Here is an 18,863-nt window from a genome sequence, read left to right as displayed (position 1 = left end):
TAGGCCTGTTTCTAGGCAATACACTCTAAAAACAGTTGGTTAAAAAATTAACCAATACCTTAATCAACACTGGGCACGTATGTCAAATTCGACTTATTGGTGATATTTTAACCAACACCTGTTGGTTAACGGCTTTAACCAGCCGTTGGGTAACATTTTTAACCAATAAAATAACTATAAGTTTGTACCCAACAGTTGTTGGTTAAATTAATTGTGTAAATTATGCCCATCATTGGTGAACTTACAAATGTAGGGATCATTAAATTGGGGAATTAAAATCATTGTATTGGGCAATTACTATATTTAAATTGGGCAGTGGCTTTTACCATTACAAAAGGGTTGGGCAGTTAAATGAGCCTTTATTGCCCAATTTTATGTTGGCGAATGCAATATATTGGACAGTGATGGATAAGATCCTCAGTGAATTTTACTTAATGTAGTTGAAAGACTCCTCACAAGTTTTGTTCATGCAGACCTAGTTTGCAACAATCAGCTGAATATGGCAATGCAAAGAGTAAACAATTCCTTGAAAAATATTGAGAAATTAACAAACAGTTACATTACAGAAGCCAGATGGATAACATTTTGAGAACTTGTTTTTATTGAAAACAATAACCAGCTGAACCATGCATGTGAATAAAATACAAACAAAACAAAACAACACACAAATATGCTTGGATGTAACAACTTCTTAGCTGTGCTCTATCAGACCTTTAAGGTGACACAAAATCCTCTACTCTTCAAGAAGAACCGTATTCATAGAAAACTTGTAACACTAAATATCTCACATATGTAACTATAGATCAATTGATGTATACACAATCTATGAAACTAAACATCAATCATGATCTGATTAATCAAGGTTTACCTATACATACAGTTAATTAAGAATTACATTGAGTATCACATACATATGTGGTGTACATGATTACATTTAGAGACATATTTATGATATATGCAGTACATTGCAGCCAGTGCATTGTTCGTTTCCAGTATTTGGATGTATAGTATATATCTTCACCACATATAGAGATACATGTGTAGGTGAAATTTAGCTACATTAAACCTTACTCACTCATGAAAGATCAGTTGATCAGATCGGGATTCCAATAAAAATTAGTAATGAAAGTTTTGATTTGTACCAGCATGGTATGTAAAAATATGTCATATCATGAGTTTTAATTAAATGTCCCTTCAAGATGATGCTATCTGCACCTGATGCTGGTGTGTGAATTTTAAAATAGTAATATTATACAAACTTCTTGCTTACAATTATTATATGAGCTTCTTGCTTACAATTTCCTTTTAAGGCAGTTCTTACTTTCAAGGGCCAAGAATGCTATAATACAACTTGGCATATGTGCTTCTTTGATTTCATTAATCACATTTTGAATGAACTGCCAAACAAGACTGCATGAAGGTCAATAAGCCATGTCCAAAATGCACATTTGCCATGAAACAGAAATAGACAGCTTTTATAGAAGAGATTTGTGAGAAACTGACCTCTGTTCTAAAATAGCAAATATCTGGGTTGGTACCAAGAGGGCTCCTTGCATACAAAAGTAGCTGCAGTATTGTTGTGGCATCAATATCCTTTGAACTTTGTAGAATATCAGCCATGAATATCTTGCTTACAATTCTTTCCTTTTAAGCCACTATTTACTTTTAAAGGCCAAGAATGATCTAAGATCTCTTATGCAACTTGGCACATGTGCTTCTTTGATTTCATAAATCACATTTTGAATGAACTGCCACACAAGACAGCATGAAGGTTGGTAAGCCATGTCCAAAATGTACATTGTTTTGAAACAGAAATCGATAGCTTTCAGTAGTGATTCTTGACGGACTGGCCTCCGTTCTAGAATAACAAATGTTTGGGTTGGTGCCAAGAGAGTTCCTTTGCATACAACAAATGGCTGCGGCTTTTTTGTGGCATCAATAGCCTTTGAAATTTGTAGAATATCAGCCACTTCCTGTGAGAAAAATTGAAAAAAAATGAAAATTATCACAAGCTGCTCTTTGTCAATCAATATGAAGTTGTGACAGCAAAAAGCCCTCCATTCTAGCAGATTTGTATTTAGAAAAAACTTTATATGAAATTATACTTGGCACAGCCAAACTTCATAACCACCCATATCTATGCTTACAATGACATGCTAGTTTAAAAATAAGTACTATGAACGTTTGATACATTTGAAATTTACTGCTCAGTTATCATGTTTAGAAGATACTTTTACTATCATTAACTTTTTATCTCCAACTCATAATTTATTCCTTAAAATCAGCTACACATGTGACCCATATCCTACTACTGTCATTTACCAAATTGAGCAAAATTTGACAAGCCTATTGTTGTTTTGAAATCAATATTTAAGTAATATCACGTAGGCCCTGCCCACTCATGAATATTAATTATCCATTTTGAACCAAACGGAATATGGTTCATGTGCTTGGGAGCATATATGTACATTGACACATATCCAGCATAATTGTTGAGATTCCACTTTTACAAGCAATCCATCACAAACTACAAAAGATATGTCATAAGCATGTTGTCAATGAACTTCAACAAGTGGACAAATGAATGCTTAAACACCTACTGGTTGAATGTCCACGAAGGAGGTGATTGCCTCTTTTACTGAACACAATCCTTTTTTTCACTTTCCTTTCCCTCTCAAGATGACTGGAAGAAGAAAAAATGCCAATGTTTCCTTCCTATCTGTGAAAGTGACAAAACATAACTAAAGATAATCTTCCCTCCAAGGTTCACAAGTGCATAAAACTATAACACAATTAATGACCACTTAACATATAAATTGTCATTATCACGTACAGTACCCGCACAAATTATTTGTATTTTCCCTTGCCTTTATTTGTCTCTAACACTAGAAGTCCTTCAAGTCATTTTTATCAGAAAATAACATATCATGAGAATGCAATGAGAAAATGGCATATCATGAGAATGTAATGAGATAAGTTAGCATCTGTTTGGTATTTTGTGTATGTTTATTTTCAATAATACATGTCTCCTTTAAAAGCCCACATTCATAATGTTGTGCTGCTATCACAACCTGTTTGCGAAGTTATCTACTCTTTATATGTTATTATATATTCAGATCTCAAAACACTGATGAACCTTTGACATATTTTGTGTTCTATTGTTCTATAGTAGTCACTAGCTTTTGGCTTAAATGAAATCCCAAAGATGGGTCAGATGGAGTCTAAGCAAGGGAATATATCTGCACCAACCCAACTTGGTTTCTGTCTGAACCAGATCCCATTGATGATTTTTGTTCAATTTCAGTTTATTATTTTTATATACAGGTAAAAAGAAAAGGAAGTGTTGTTGTCTTTACAAAAAGTAAACTAAGGCTATTTTGAGAACAAGATCAGATATATTACAGATAATTGGTCAAACCTGATCTTTCAGAAGTTTCTAGTGTGATGGTGGTAAAAGGTTGCAAGGAATGATCAACATACAAAAATTAAATTAGCTCAACTATGTGCACTGAAATAAGAAGCACTCTTACCAATAGACAAACTCTCTAGGTCAACGTACTCCAATCCAAGAGGCCTTGCCAATTTTCAACCTGTTTGCCATATTCTATAATCCCATTGTAGTACAAGTCCCATTTCTCATACAGGTGATCCTCATGCTCAGGCCAAAGCACTGAAAAATCTTGTTCTCTCTGAAAGAGCAAAGGGAAATAGAATACTTTAATGTGTGTAAGCGTATTCATTTTTTTATCCTCAGCTAGGATCCATTAAAAAATCCCTCTCACTGAATTTGTTAAAGTCTGGTTCCATGCATCTATACAAACACTAAGTATTGTTGAAGCTGGATGTGGTAAATCCAACTGCTTGATACCTTTGGCTAGTTTAATAACATTTAGAAAACATCTGGGAAAGAAAAGTAAGTATTCAACATTTATTGACACATGCTTTGAAAATATCTCAGAATACAGCTCAAAAATATATTTTTTTCAAAATATTTTTTTAATGTGGTGGGGGGAAATTTGAATTGCAAAAATTCAATATTTAACATTTGTGATATCATTACTGAACAGAAGCATATTCATGGGAATAATTTATCTTGTCTCCCTGTAACAAGATGATAGACAAGTTGTTAGATTTGTACACAATTGCAAGAAATGCAGAGCAAACATTGCACATAAAACCATAGCACTGAATGGCAAAGACACCATATTAAAACAAAAAAACTTTGTACAAATTGTAAACCATATTATACCGCTTGAATCTGTACCATTTTTTACACTCAACATCAGCAACCTTTCTTAAAATCCTAGCTATATCCTTGAATAAAGCAAGATTTTCATCCAAAAATAAAATTTATTCCCAATCTGGTCTTTATAAAGCATACTGATCTGCCAGATGCCTAAGGTTAAATTAAAAGTCAGTCACATTTCTTCACTGTGTGGCTGATAACTGTCATAAACTTCAAGACATAAATTAAAAGAGATTTAAAATATAATGCCATCATTTAAAAAAAGCAGTGAAACTAGTTCTTTCCAATCAAACTAGATATGTAGACAATCAAAGTACAGTTTTTAAATTGGCCAAATAGGCTTCAAAGTGAAATATAGTATTAACTCATCAGTGAGGTTAGTGACTTAATTAATTTCAGTGTTTCTGCTAAATCAAACCTTGCTAGTAATTTTTCCACTTCCTTTTTCAAGAGTTAAAGGATATGGTCTTGAATAGTATCTTCGTAATATGTGTATTCAGAGCTCACTTCTTTAGTATTTTTTTTGCAAAATCACCTACGTATTTCTCTTTAATTAAGCAGCAAAAAATCAAATTTGATAGTTACCATTCCACGGTCTAACAACCTTTGATACTCTTTCAGAATATCTGAAATGTTAGTTGAGTGGTCTTTGATCTGCTGTTGACTGTAAACTGCAGTTTGCCTCATGAAAGTCCAATACTTTCTCTCTTGGTTCCATGTTACATTTCAGCCACTCAGTCATCATCACCAATTCCTCTTTGTTCTCCAGATCAGCTTCTGGCAAGGACAATAAAAACATATATTTCCTACTAAACAGAGATGCCTTAACATAAAATTTTGAAGTTACCAATGGTTGTGGTAGGTATAACGTGTCCTAAGCCAGTCTTTGATCATTGTCATGGCATGAGAGATAAGTCAAATCCTGAGAATAGTTGGTAAAACCTATTACACACCTCTCAATTTTGGTGGAGTGGACACTTTAGTCAAAGGAGTAGGTGGACTTGATGCACCGGGGGAATCTTTCACCATGGCAATCTTCTTTTTACGTACGTAGCGTAGGTGCTCTTCTAGATACCCTGTCACCGGTCGTCCTGCAGCACCTTTGCAATACCATGGTTCCTGCACATGAAATCAGCATACTCTTTTATCACACTGAAGTATGGTAGCAAAATTCAAGTCAACTCAGAAAAAGACTTATTGATCTACATGTAAAGCTGTTGTACACCAACATTTAAAACTTCCTAGCTGGTTGAAACATAGGCTTATAGCCAGCAAACCACAAACATGTCTTGTACATGTCCACAACTGCACGGTAACAATATGGACGCTACGACTAAGGACACTGTGGCACTCCATACTGTCCTCACATAATATTGTATGCTTACTGATGAAACAGTATTGTCCCAGGGGACACTATGACAATTGATTTTAAGTGATACTGTAAGCCTAAAAGTAATGGGTTTGACCCTAATTGCACATATAATCAATAAGTTGCAGAATTCTGATATTTTATGGAATAATGAGGGTACCTACTGAACAACAAACTTCATTAATACCTTGGTTAGATTGAGAGATGAAGCCCACTGAAAACCAGTGCCTATGTTACAGTTTTTGGATTTCCCAATGTGACAATTGAACAACCATTTTGATATTTTTACCATATTAAAAGGCCTTGTCACCCTAGTGCTGATTTCAATTAGAAATTATTCAGTTAAATGATGCCTATATAATCCTGGTAGTATTGAAAATAGATTTCAGTATCACAGTCCTCTATGAGATGAACAAATTACTTGGTAGAACCCACAGAAGATTATATTACTTGACTACAGATGTCAAAAAGTAGTGATATTGTGGGCAGTGTGTTGTGGTCCACATTTTAGAGACATTTTGAAAGGGCAGGAAAAGGAAACTAGTCACCTCAACACAACAACGAAAGTGGTCTATACTATGGCTAATGACAACTAAGCCGAGGGATATTAGAACATAAACATGCTTACATAACCCAAGGGAGATTCTGGATCCTTCAGAATGGGAAACAAATCAACAACTGCTGAGCTGCTAACGCTGCCTTAATAAAGGAGCTTGGCCTGTAGATTAAAAGGAAATAGGTAAAATGTTGATAACAATACAGCAAATTGTATCCTAGGCCTATATATTGACAATTGAAACAATCCATTCAGAAACATAACCATATTGAATAATTTTTATTATAAATTCTATTAAAAATATCTCTTGGTCTCCAGGGCACTTGAAAATAGGGTGTATACACTAGGCTAGGCTATAGACAGTAGGTCGAAGTTTTTGTATTTGGACTTAAATAGGAAACAACATTTTCATTAATAATTAGGCCTAGGCCTATGTCGTTTACACGAACAACACTATATGGTGAAAAACACGAAAAAGATTCATAACATTTAACAACGATTAAAGCACTGTGTTAAACTCAGTGGCTGTTTAGTAGTATACTGTTACTAATATTACTAGTGTTAGTATTAGGCATACTAGTATAGTACTAGTATTAACGTTAGCCTAGTATAAGCCTAACGTTGGCCTATGAGCCTAACGTTATACTGTCACTGGGGGTCTCAGTGCCCACATAAGTTCATACTTTTTACCGATGATAAGCTACACTTACCGATAAAAGTTTCATGTAGAGACTCGACCTCGTATTTTTTCAAGAAAATCAAGACAGCACTGTCTTCGATATCTGCCATGGCGTTAGCTGTAATCTTGATTACTAAACCACCCTGTCAGGGATCGTACTATGCACGACGTGTTATGTAGTGTGTGTTATAGATGCTGCACTGATGTACGTACAGTGTACATATATGTGTACGCGCGAATTTTTTACTCAGAGAGCGGTAAAGTTATAAACAAGTTGGTTAAACGTCGGACTGTGAAATGTACATAGTTATTGGAATAGCCCAAAATCTGCCAGTTAACCAACTTAAGGGTACAAACTAACCAATTAAGTGCACGGGGGTCCTATACCATTCTTTTTTTAACCAACGTTTTAAGAGTGTAGAACGCCTACTACTACTTCTAGCAGCTTACCTTTCAAGAGTTTAACTCCCCATTTCGTGACTTTCTTCGTGGACTCCTCATTCCTGTCTTCTCCAATTCGATATAAGTCCAGGGGCGGATCCAGGGGGGGGGCCCGGGGGGCCCGGGCCCCCCCTTTTTGAAAATCCTGATTTTTTTTTTTTTTTTTTTTTTTTTTTTTTTTTTTTTTTTTTTTTTTTTTTTATTTACCGCGTTCGAGGGAAAGGGCCCCATGCGTGATCAGTGGCGTAGCTACGGGGGGCCTGAAATTGCAGACATGAGATCCATATTTTCAGGCTAGGTACATGCTGCTTAGAATACTCGGGAAGTGCCGTTTCCGGCCATCTGGGGGTTTGTAAAGCCAAAAATTTTCTTGTACGCTCCGCGCCAACCGATGATGGCGCTCCGCTTAGATAGTCTTACATTCAGGCGCGGCTGGACCAGTCAGACCCCCCCCCCTGGCACAAATCCTGCATCAGCCCCTGATATGTCATTGAATATTCCACAAAACAACTTTTTATGTCCACGAAACTGTCGAAAAAACATGATTTTCACTACTGGTAGAGATATAAAATATTGGGAATTCTGAATTTCCTGCAAACATGCGGCTGTGCCTGTTCAATACTCACTACTGTATCGCCTTAAAAAATGATGAGTGGAAATAGTTTCTCTAGGACCGTATCGTATCGTGGGTATCGAGTGCGTCTGATATACGAACGTACGTAGTAGTACGTACGTACGTACGTACGTCTATGATGATATGCACTGTACTGTACTGATAAAAACATAGGTGAATTTCACTCCATGGGAGTGATCACTGAGCACATTCCGGTATAAGAGTGAATTTCCACTCCATTGGAGTAAATCTTAACTCCTAATAGAGTTATATTCACTCATATTAGGAGTGAGGGTTAACTCCAATAGAGTTAAATTTCACTCTTAATTTGAAGTGCGCCGAGTGATCACTCCAATGGAATGAAATCCACTCATTTGTTTTTAGAGTGTTGCTAGATATATGAAGAAGAAATTTACATACCAATACATGTTATCGGTCATCGATTGGCACAAAAACCCAGATTCTGATGACAGCTGCCTCAAGAAACCCAATAAATGGCCTAATAAGCACCGAGCCACCAATGTGGACCATTAGCGAAACATCGATGCGTGTTAGTCTTCCACCCCCTTCCTCTAATGCTATTTAAGTCCACATGTGGGCATATCCTGCAAATCTACCGGTAGCCCACAGGGGTTTGAGTTGGGAGAAAGGCCTTGACAGCTTGAAACGACAAATGATGCCAACTTCCCTCAAGTTAAAAGTCTGGCTGAGTTGGCAAGGCCAGTCAGCATGAAAGAGAAAAAAAGTTTTTTGCATTTCTGTCACCAAAGTTGCACATCTTTTTGGTTGCTATTTTGCCTCACAGGTGCCATCTCCTGCGATCTGGGGGGTGCTGAAATCTCAAATTTTCTCTGTACGCTCCGCGCCAACCAAGGTGGCGCTCCGCTTAGATAGTAAACTCCGCCCCCCCCCCCACAAGAAAGAACAGCCCCCCATGGCCCCCCACTCAAAAAATCCTAGCTACGCCACTGTGCGTGTAATTTTTTGTAAAATAAATTTGCAAAAAGAGTACACCATCATTCTGATAAAGTGAAGGTGAGAGGGGCACTCTGACTGCATCAATAGTCTCCATCTGGAAGGGGGCATCCAAGATGAAATGGCCTGGAGTAGCCTGGTAAAAAGTAGTTTGCATCACCACCTACTCCCCAAAGACGTAAATCCCAGCTCATTGCTCGAAATTGCAAATATATGCCCAGCAAACCATGAATACATGATTTATTGGAAATAAATTTTACTCAAAACTTTCACGAAAAGTAGCACCAGATTGCACCGAGGACCTCCATATTTTGTGAAATTTTCCAAAGGGGAGGGGGGCACCCACTCCCCTTAGACCCCTCCCCCAGGACGACGATTAGGCATTTCCCATCTGGGCCCCCCCTTCGGCGAAATCCTGGATCCGCCACTGATTAGTCTTTCTCAACCAGGTTTGCAAATCTTCCATTGTTTTCCTGAGTGTCTACCTCGTCTAAAGTGCGGAAATCGAAGTTCAAATCAAACGTTATATTAGCCATTTTGTGTTTTTGATGTATTTCGATAGCTCATCAAAGCAGACGACAAAACATGGTAACATGGTAACAATTGTATTCATCCGCGGGTAATTTTACCGTGCGTTACTCACAGGATTAACCACGGTCAGCCGACCTGAATGGACCAATAGGATTTAGGAATCTTTACTAAGTATGAATGAACTTGCGATAATCCACGCAGAATCTGTTTGAGTTATCTTTCTTGCGCACCATCACAATCGGTGACGCATATATTGAAGTTGAAGGTTCTATTACGCCTATGCGCAAACATCGCGTCTAGCTCGCTTTTGATTGTTTCCCGTAATGCGTGCGGCGCGGGGTAAGCTCGTGACCTAATCGGGTCATCGGTCATTAAAGTCACTGCGTACTCCAGCAAGTCAGTTTTGCCAGGTAGGTCTGTCAAAATGTCTGTGTTTTCATTCAGAAGTCTATTGACCTTCCTTTCTATGTCTTTCAAACAGTCGCCCACATTGACATCTTTAACACTTTCCTTGTGTTCTAATGGTAATTCTATGATTGCATCTTGATCAGTTTCACTGTCGACCTCAATCATCCCTGCCCCCAGTGTTTCAAGGCACACTGTCGACGAAGCGACCTCTGCGTCATCTTTATGATATTGTGCTCTTGTCACATATATTTTCAACAAGTTTGCATGGTAGATTTTGGTTTTTCCTGCTTGTTTTACTTTGTAGTCATTTTTGCCTACTCTCTGTTTAATTTCAATAGGTAAGAGAAGTAATACAAGATCCCCTTTTTCAAATTTTCTGTCCCTTGACCGACTATCATAGTACCCTTTGTATCTTGCAGCAGACTTGGCTAATTCACTTTGGCCGAATTGACATGTAGATTCAAGTATATTGCGCAAGTCAATAATGTACTCGTAAGTAGTTTTTACCTCTTCGTCCGCGTCTTTCACCCACAAATCATGTAAGATTGCTAACGGACCTCTCACAAATCTCCCATATATCAGTTCAAAGGGGGAGAACCCTAAACTACTCTGAGGAACCTCCCGGTGTGCAAACAAAAGGGCGGGTAAAAACCAATCCCATTCTTTTGACTTTTCCGAACATTCGCTTTAGCGTTCTATTGAATCGCTCTACCAATCCATTACAGATTGGATGGTAGGGGGTTGTGTGAATCTGGCAAATTGAAGGCAATTTGCCTACTCCTTTCATGACATCAGATGTGAACTGTGTTCCGAGGTCACTTAAAACTTCACTTGGCACTCCTACGCGCGAAAATACCAAATACAAAGGCCTTAACTGCGCGTTCAGGTTCTATGCGTGGATGCGCAACTGCTTCGGGGTATCGCGTGCAAAATCAACAATTGTTAAGGTATATCTATTACCGCGTTCACTAACGGGCGATATGAGGCCTACAAGATCCACGGCTATTCTACGAAATGGTGTATCTTTAAAGGGCATTTTATCAAGAGGGACCCTTTGAACTTTGCCTTTGGGGAAAGTTCGTTGGCAATAGTCACACGAGGCACAGTACCTCTTGACATCAGCTTGTAATCCTGGCCAGTAAAAATATGCCTGAATTCTATCGATAGTTTTCTTTTTCCCAAGATGGCCTGCCATAGGCGAGTCATGGGCTACTGTGAGAATTTGATTTCGAAATTTAGTAGGAACCACTAACTGTTTTGTCACTATTTTCACATTACCCGGTCTTTCTGACTTAAACTCTCTGAACAACAAATTCTCATTTACTAGAAACTTGATTTCGTTTGCTTTCCCTGTAAGTCTAATGTCACTCTCATCTGCTAATTTTCTGACCTTTTGTAAGGTTGAATCCTCCTTTTGTGCCTTAATCAGTTCAGCTCTACTAGCTGCAACAGGTATGTCGGAGTCAACCAACGACTGAAAAGACTTTTCTTTCTTCAGTTTTTGTGCCCTTGTTTCAACTCCCCCCGTAGACTCGAGGGATTCTTTGTTTGGTGGTTTCCAACTAGGGTCGGGGTCCAATTGTCCCCTCACTCCAGGTATATTTCCTAATACTAGCCCATATATTGGTTCTTGCATGACTAGTGCTTCAACTATTCCAGAAAAAAATATGGAGTACTAACAGTTATCACGGCGACGGGGAATTCACGGAATGTCCCATCCATTAAAGCACACCTTCTTTTAACTCCTTGCAATTGTTGTTCATTTATTAGAGCTTCCTGTACGACAACCGCACTACAACCGGTGTCGCGCAGGATATCAACCCCAGTGTTACCTATTAATCCCTTCAAAACTGGCATACCTTGACCGGCAATGCAAGCTGCGCTTGCCAGCGGGATTTCGTGTCCACAGGCCAGTTTGACATAAGACCCATTGGATGGAAAACATGTAGGCCTACAAAGCTTAATATCGACGCAAGCTCCCAATGGTCTGTCGTTCTTGTTCGTTAGTTCGAGTGAAGTCGTCATGGTATTTTATTGTTCTAAACGTCCCAATCTATCACGTGGAACACCCTCAAACTTACGGTTACAGTCCTTAGCTAAATGGCTTTTATTACCACACACAAAGTACCCACTGAAATTCGGACCTATGGTAAATCGATAATCTCGATTATTGTTACCACGCCCACCACGGTTACTACCATCCCGATTACTACGATCACCATGGTTCTGCTCTGTGTTACCGCGACCCCTGTTTTGGTTTTGATTATATGTTCGATTATTTGGCCTATTTCCATTACTCGTTTGACCCGATCTGAAGTGAGCGAGGGCGTATTGGTCTGCCAGGGACGTCAATTCTGACAGTGAATGTGGTTTACGTTCTCTTAAAAAGATAGCTATTTCCTTATTACAACTTTCCAGCATTTGCTCACTTACTAGTAACTCAATAACCCCCTCGTAATTTTTCTGTACTTTTGTTAACTCCATCCAGCGAGTTATATACCCATTAAGTCTTTCCGCGAACTGCACGTAAGTTTCATCCGCTGAAGGTTTTGCAGTTCTAAATGTGTCCCTGTAACCACCCTCGGTTAATTGATAGCTTTGTACAAGCGCGGATTTTAACTGCTTGTAGTCTGCTGCAGTTGCTACTGGTAGGCGAGAGTATATCTCCAGTGCCCGACCAGTTAAGAGTGCACTTAAGGACAACGCCCAATTTGATTCTAACCAACCAGATGACGTGGCAATTCTTTCGAACCTTAGCAAATAGGCATCCAGGTCATCAAACCTGTCACGAAATTGAGGCAATTTGGGTAATTTTGGTATTGTGCGTACTGTGTCATTTGAATCAGTCTTTTGTGTATTCTGCCTACTTTCAGCAATTTTCAATTCAAACTCTTTGATCTCAAGTGCGTGTGCACGTTCCCTCTCTCTCTTTCCTCATGCTAAACAATTCTTTCCTTTTGCTCACGTTCAATAGCTTTATCTCTTTCTTGACGCTCAAAAGCTGTTTGTTTTTCCTCACGTTCAACCCTTCTTTCATCCCTTTCCAGAGCTTGCTGCTCTTGTGCAAATTTAATTAATCCATCCCCCTCCAAACCCAAGTCACGCCCTAAAGTTAGACATTGTTGTAATCTATCCATAATTAAAATTAGTATTCGCTACAGTTTCTTTCTCTAAAACTATATGATGACACGGTAAATATGGACTATATACGAAACCATAAGTTACTTGAGGCCTCCTACAATAATACTTAGAATACAAATGAATAATAATAATACGAATAATACAGGTTAAGCTCGACACGGCTTTCTCTCCAGTTCCAGGATAAAGACTCAAAGCTATCTCTGCCTCTCAAGCAGTCGAAAGGAGGAACATCGCATGTCGCCTCTCAGCCAATGTTTGACCTTATTCTCAGGTCACAAGTTACCACCCTATGAATTAAAAAGGAAGAATTTGCCTAATATCTAATTCCTTTGAACCCTATTCCAGTATTTACATTTTCATATAGTAATACGCATGACAGCACATTCTTTTTGGAGATGATTGAAACATAAATACATATTGCAAAATTTCTGTTGCCGAATGACTTCCCAAAAATTAATTCAACTGTTTAATGACAGATTTTAAACTCGTTAATTTCTAATAACTTGAATTTACACATGTCAAGAGTTAAAATAACATGATACACATTTTATGTGAAAGAAGCCAATTACTTGTAAATTTGTCCCGTACTTTTTGTACACAAATTTATTTTCTCATAAAGCAATTAACGCAAATTTTAATTTCCCTTGAATTAATAAACACGAAATTTTCATCCCCGTGGCTTAGTATAACAATCTATTGAACAAACTAACAGGTCACGGCTCCAATCCAAAACCTGGTTCACGCAATACGTTGACTTTCACTCCAAAAATTATAACTTTTTCACTGTGCTGGTCCCCGACCAAATCGTCTCCCAATCTCTACAGCGGGACGTCAGTGAGCGAAGTGAGTATCTGTATGCCTAATTTTCCACAGAGGCAACATTCCAAAAACCGCCCAAGGAATTTAAAGGTATTCTTGCTAGTACTAAGTCTATTGTTACACACACATTTATGCAAATGAGATACTGCAGTTACATAAGTAATTAAGTAGTTCAGTAGTGTTATTTTGATCGACCCCCTGACAAAGATAATCTTATGCTTCCCTAAGAAAAAGGTTCATCGTATTCCTGAAGAAAACGGCAGCATTTCTTGCGAATCCACTTGATTTAGTCTGGAAATAAACGAGTAAATAAAACGTGTACGTGTAGAGGATATGTTCATTATATCACATAAAGGGATACTGAGGTGGTCGACAGTTTAACACCATATAGCATTGAAGAGAACATAATTGTACACTGTTAGTTGTAAACTCCATTTCCATATCTCATCCTTAACCCGAGATTTGGTTGATTGAATGAAACCCATTTTGACTGGCTATAAACTTCCTTTCTCCAGGAAATTTCATTTTGTTTGAAATTTCATTTATTTATTATTTGTTTATCAGAACAAAATTTTAAACATAATGACAGATAATTTAATCTTAAAAAACAAGTGTTGCGAAAGGAAGTACTTACAAACCCTTTTAGGCTTGAAAAGCAAAAGCAATCAAAGAGCAAGCAGACAAAGTAATACAAATGGATCACAGCGTAGCCATTGTTTCAAGTGCTTTACGTAGGCCATTATAAAACGTCTAGATGATTAATCAATAAATCCTGGCATGTTCGATGCAATATGATATTCCTTTATGGATATATTATAAAATATATTCTAAAGAAAAGCAAAAACTTTCTCATGTCAATTTCCCTGATCACATCATTTTTTCAGCTGTTGCCAGATGCATTTAAAAATAAACCCAATTAAAACAAAAGATCTTTGCGAGACAAAATGTTATAAGGATGTGATTTAAGCGTATTCAGATGCAGAACAGTTTCAACAAGTTTGCGAAGCCATCAGTTTCAGCCACGAGAAGCCTTAATCCATCTAAAACATTATTCATTCCAATCATGTAAAATCCGTTGTTGAAAATGGTGAATGATTCTTGTGAAAGAAACTGACTAAAACTCAATAGGATCACTGAACTTTACAAGTGTAAACGATACAGAATCGTTGGAAAATTCTCTCAATGAGGTTACAAAGATATCTTGGGAGTGCGCATGACAAACCAATTACTATGTAGCATCGGGACGTATATTACATTTCCAAGGTTTCTGCTCCCTTCGGCGAATCCCAGCTGCCTCAATTTCCAATTTATTATTAAAATCTTAGAAGCGTAAACAAACATAAGACATTTCCTAGTCATGGGAAATTATGCTCCTCGTAGAGCATTGACTTCAATTCTCTTCCAATATCAGATTGGCCTTCAGATACTGCTTAAACTTACGATGTCAAAGGTCATTGCCATTCATCGCCTTTAAATTGTCCAGAAATTAATTTAACGGTTTATTTATGGGACTCGTTATAGATCAGTGCGTAAATGTGTCATTTTATAAGAGGGAATCGTATACCCGACGTCTGCGACGCTGATGACAAATAATATTTTGTATTTGAAGGAGGTGGTTGTACATTCGTATGCAGAGTTCATGGAAAACGACGGCGACAATTGAAGTTGCTCTTGTTGTTGTTGTTATTATTATTATTATTATTATTGTTACTGTGGGTGACGTACGTCTTCGGCAGTACAGAGAATGCTTAGGAGACTGATCTGCGTCATATCCGCGGTAGGGTATAAGCTCCATTTCTGGTTAGTCACAGACGGAATAGCTTTTTACCGGTACGAGCAACCATCTGAGTACTCAAGTATCTAAAAGGAAAACCAGTTTCGCTGCATACCTTGAGATAGGTAATACAAAGATTAATAACGAACCGGAACTGATAAGCGGGAGGGGGTGGGGGAAGGGGGAGGGATGTAACTCGCAAACTTTTCTAAAAATAAAAAACAACAGGAGTCATCATTTTGTTTTTGTCTGAAAGATGATCGTGAACAAGTGGAGGCCATGAGAAGGGGGGGGGGGGGAGGGGTGGGAGACCGAGTGTAAAATAAAATGTATGTTCATTCACTCTACTTTAGCCAAATGCATTCACAACAATCCAAATTTGCAAATCATTGTTTCAATTTGCTGATGCCAGATGCATTCACATCTCCTCATTTGGAACAATCATTCCTTCGCCACCGTTAAAATCATTTGGTTTCTACCTGAAAGTGTAAAACGTGCTGTAAGTTAGTGGACCAAGCAACATTGATCTTAGGGATATCCTATGAACTATACTACCTCTAGAGCTTACACGTGTAGCTTCATTATGAAATCATAGCGATGGCGTTATACTTCAAATTAAATGTTGCAGGTGTCGGTGACTGTATCACGTTAACCCAGTGCCTGAAGCTGCCAGTTTCATTGTCAATATTGTTCATCGGCAATGACTTCAACAAAATAGCAACTTTTTTTATATCATTTTCTTCTTTTCGGATTTGATCTTCAAAGGGCCTTCTGTTGCTTCTGGATGAACAAGAGCAAGAGCATGAACAGTGCTTAACACACATACATTAACTGATGGCAATTCACAATGTACAAACGGGGCTTTGAGGTAAAAGTCAGTTTAAAAGTTTTTAGCAAGTTTTGTCATAAGAAAAAAAAATCATTATAATTGATTTCTTAGTAGCGACTTTCCACGATGCTAAAATTTGTTAAAAGGATTAACCAAAACCAAAAGCAACCCCACCCCTTCTGCCTCTCTTTAAAAAAAAAAAACAAGCGAATACATCGAAATGCAATTTGATGCTCGCTTGTATTTGGCACCATAACACTATTGGTATGATACAATGACTCATGTAAAGCAGGACAACTCTATGGTATTCTTAATTTGCCCCAAGTCTTCACAAATGAAAATGAAAACACCCAAAATGTGGAACTGAATAACCAAACATAACGAAAGCATTTAATTTAAAGTATGATAAATCTGAGTGAATGTGAGCATTAGTTACTTCCGAGAAAACAGAACTTTCAAGCTTCTCGATACCGAATATACTCACTGAACATTCTGGTCTGTGAGTTAAACATCACTGAGTGAAATTTTCTTAATTAATTGAAGATCCGAAGAGAAGAAATACCGTGCTAAAGCCTATGCAATCTAAATTTGATTTAATCTGTAACATATATAAAACCTAATGCAAGTAGTTACAAACACCCTAATGTAGCCTAGTGTCGTGACGTGTCGGTAAATGTTCGTTCTAAGTGTTGAATTTTTGTTGTGCGCCACCCATCATCGTCATTCGTCGTTCATCTATCTTTACATTCTCTGGTTAAGCCATACGGAACAACTTTTACAGTCCTACTCGTTTCGTTTCTTGTTCATGTATACAATAACTTTATTCTACATGACTACATTGCTACAATAAACTGACACAATAAACTGGAGTGTTTCCCAAAACAGGGAGTGGCAGAGGAATGTGGGTAGATTTCTCAGGTCAATGGGGAGTGGCAGGAGGGAGAGAGTAAGGAGGGGTGGAGAAGGATGAAGAGAATGTCCAGAAGATGCTCATAAACATCTATGATTTTAAAAGAACTGAACTAACTTCAGAATGGTATAATTATGTACAAAACCTCACATATATCATAGCTACCTCTGGTAACCTGGTTAATGGTTTGACGGAAATTTAGTTCAGCAAGCGAGAGAGAGATAGAGTAAGCAGCATAGATTTATCCATTGCGTAAAAACAACGATGAAGCAGGCACGGGCAGAACAGAACGGGAATGTAAATTGCGGCAGTAAAATTCGGAGAAGCAGAACGGTGTTGACAGATAATGAAAGATAGGCAACATATGTTGAAAAGAGAAGATACTTTTGAAGAAAAAGTCCCCCAGGAAAGAACCTTGGCACGAAAACCAAACTACCGAACGACTGATCCGCTCTCAGCACCAGTCCCCTTGTATCGGGACTGTGACTGTGTGATCATCGTCGGGTGTGTATCACTATTCCCCTCGAAAGGGAACAGATACTACACATGACCTTTGCCAAAAAGGCCGAGAAGCGGTGTAGTAAAGAGAAGGCACCCTTCTCATTGGGAGGAGTGAATAAAACTAAATCAATTCAATTTAAGTGATTACGTAACACATTGCATTTATACATTCCTAAGATACATCATGCGATTAGCTCTAGATGACTTTGTGGGACAGGTATCCATTGGGGGACGCCAGATAAATAATCTTAGATATGCTGACGACACTACCCTACTTGCAAGAACAGCAGCAGAGCTTCAAGACCTTATTGAAAGATTCAAGCAATCCAGTGAGGAATACGGACTGTACCTCAATGTTAAGAAGACAAAGGTTATGATATGTGGAGGAAAGAATGACCATCATATTCAAGCTGATGGAGAGAATGTCGAAGTAGTCAACACTTTCAACTTCCTGGGCTCTCTGATTGTGGATGATGGTGGATGCTCACAAGAAATACGACGGCGTCTCGCCATGGCTAGATCATCTGCTATAAACCTCACTGACATCTGGAAAGACAGAGGGATCTCAAGGAACACCAAGATCCATATAATGAATGCTTTGGTCTTTCCAATCGCTACATATGGGTCTGAGACGTGGGCTTTGGGAGCAGTAGACAGAAAGAAAATCCATGCTTTTGAAATGTGGTGTTGGAGGAGGATGCTGAGGATATCATGGAAGGAACGTAAGTCAAATGATTTTGTCAAGAACCAAATTGGAGCGAAGGTTACCTTATGTCAGAAGATAGATAAGAACAAGTTGCAGTATTTTGGACACATTTCTAGGAGAGAAGGTGACAACTTGGAGAAGATCATTACCCAAGGTCATGTTGAGGGTCAACGAAAACGTGGTAGGCCAAAAGTTCGATGGGCTGACGGGATAAAAGAGATCACGGCATGAACATCTGCGCAGCTCACCGATATGCCCAGGATAGAAGTGGTTGGAACGTCATCATCAATAGGGTCACAAAGGGTCAGTCATGACTCATAGGACGACGACGACGACGAAGATACGAAATTAAACTTATCTACATA

At 38.3% G+C, this 18,863-nt stretch overlaps 1 protein-coding gene across 3 annotated transcripts; it reads right to left on the bottom strand.

The window, feature by feature from the left end:
• Nucleotides 1-382: 382 nt before the first annotated feature.
• Nucleotides 383-7,265, bottom strand: LOC139971920 (uncharacterized). 3 transcript variants are annotated; one of them, XR_011794537.1, is made up of 7 exons: nt 6,882-7,265; nt 6,244-6,333; nt 5,200-5,365; nt 4,832-5,023; nt 3,531-3,689; nt 2,601-2,719; nt 383-1,973 (listed from the first exon to the last, which is right to left on the bottom strand). XR_011794537.1 is itself a non-coding variant. In XM_071978764.1 (4 exons), the coding sequence occupies exons 1-3, from the start codon at nt 6,894-6,896 to the stop codon at nt 4,881-4,883; spliced, it is 324 nt and encodes a 107-aa protein (XP_071834865.1). In that variant the 5' UTR covers nt 6,897-7,265; the 3' UTR covers nt 3,525-3,689; nt 4,832-4,880. The 3 variants fall into 3 exon arrangements, 1 of the variants encoding a protein (XP_071834865.1); XR_011794535.1 differs by lacking the exon at nt 6,244-6,333 and having other exon boundaries at nt 2,601-2,683; XM_071978764.1 differs by lacking the exons at nt 383-1,973; nt 2,601-2,719; nt 6,244-6,333 and having other exon boundaries at nt 3,525-3,689.
• Nucleotides 7,266-18,863: the final 11,598 nt, after the last annotated feature.

This window comes from Apostichopus japonicus, chromosome 8 (assembly GCF_037975245.1).
Source record: "Apostichopus japonicus isolate 1M-3 chromosome 8, ASM3797524v1, whole genome shotgun sequence".
NCBI classification, from domain to species: Eukaryota; Metazoa; Echinodermata; class Holothuroidea; order Aspidochirotida; family Stichopodidae; genus Apostichopus; species Apostichopus japonicus.
The sequence above is the reverse complement of the archived record's forward strand: the minus strand, read 5'-3'. Positions and strand labels throughout refer to the sequence as shown.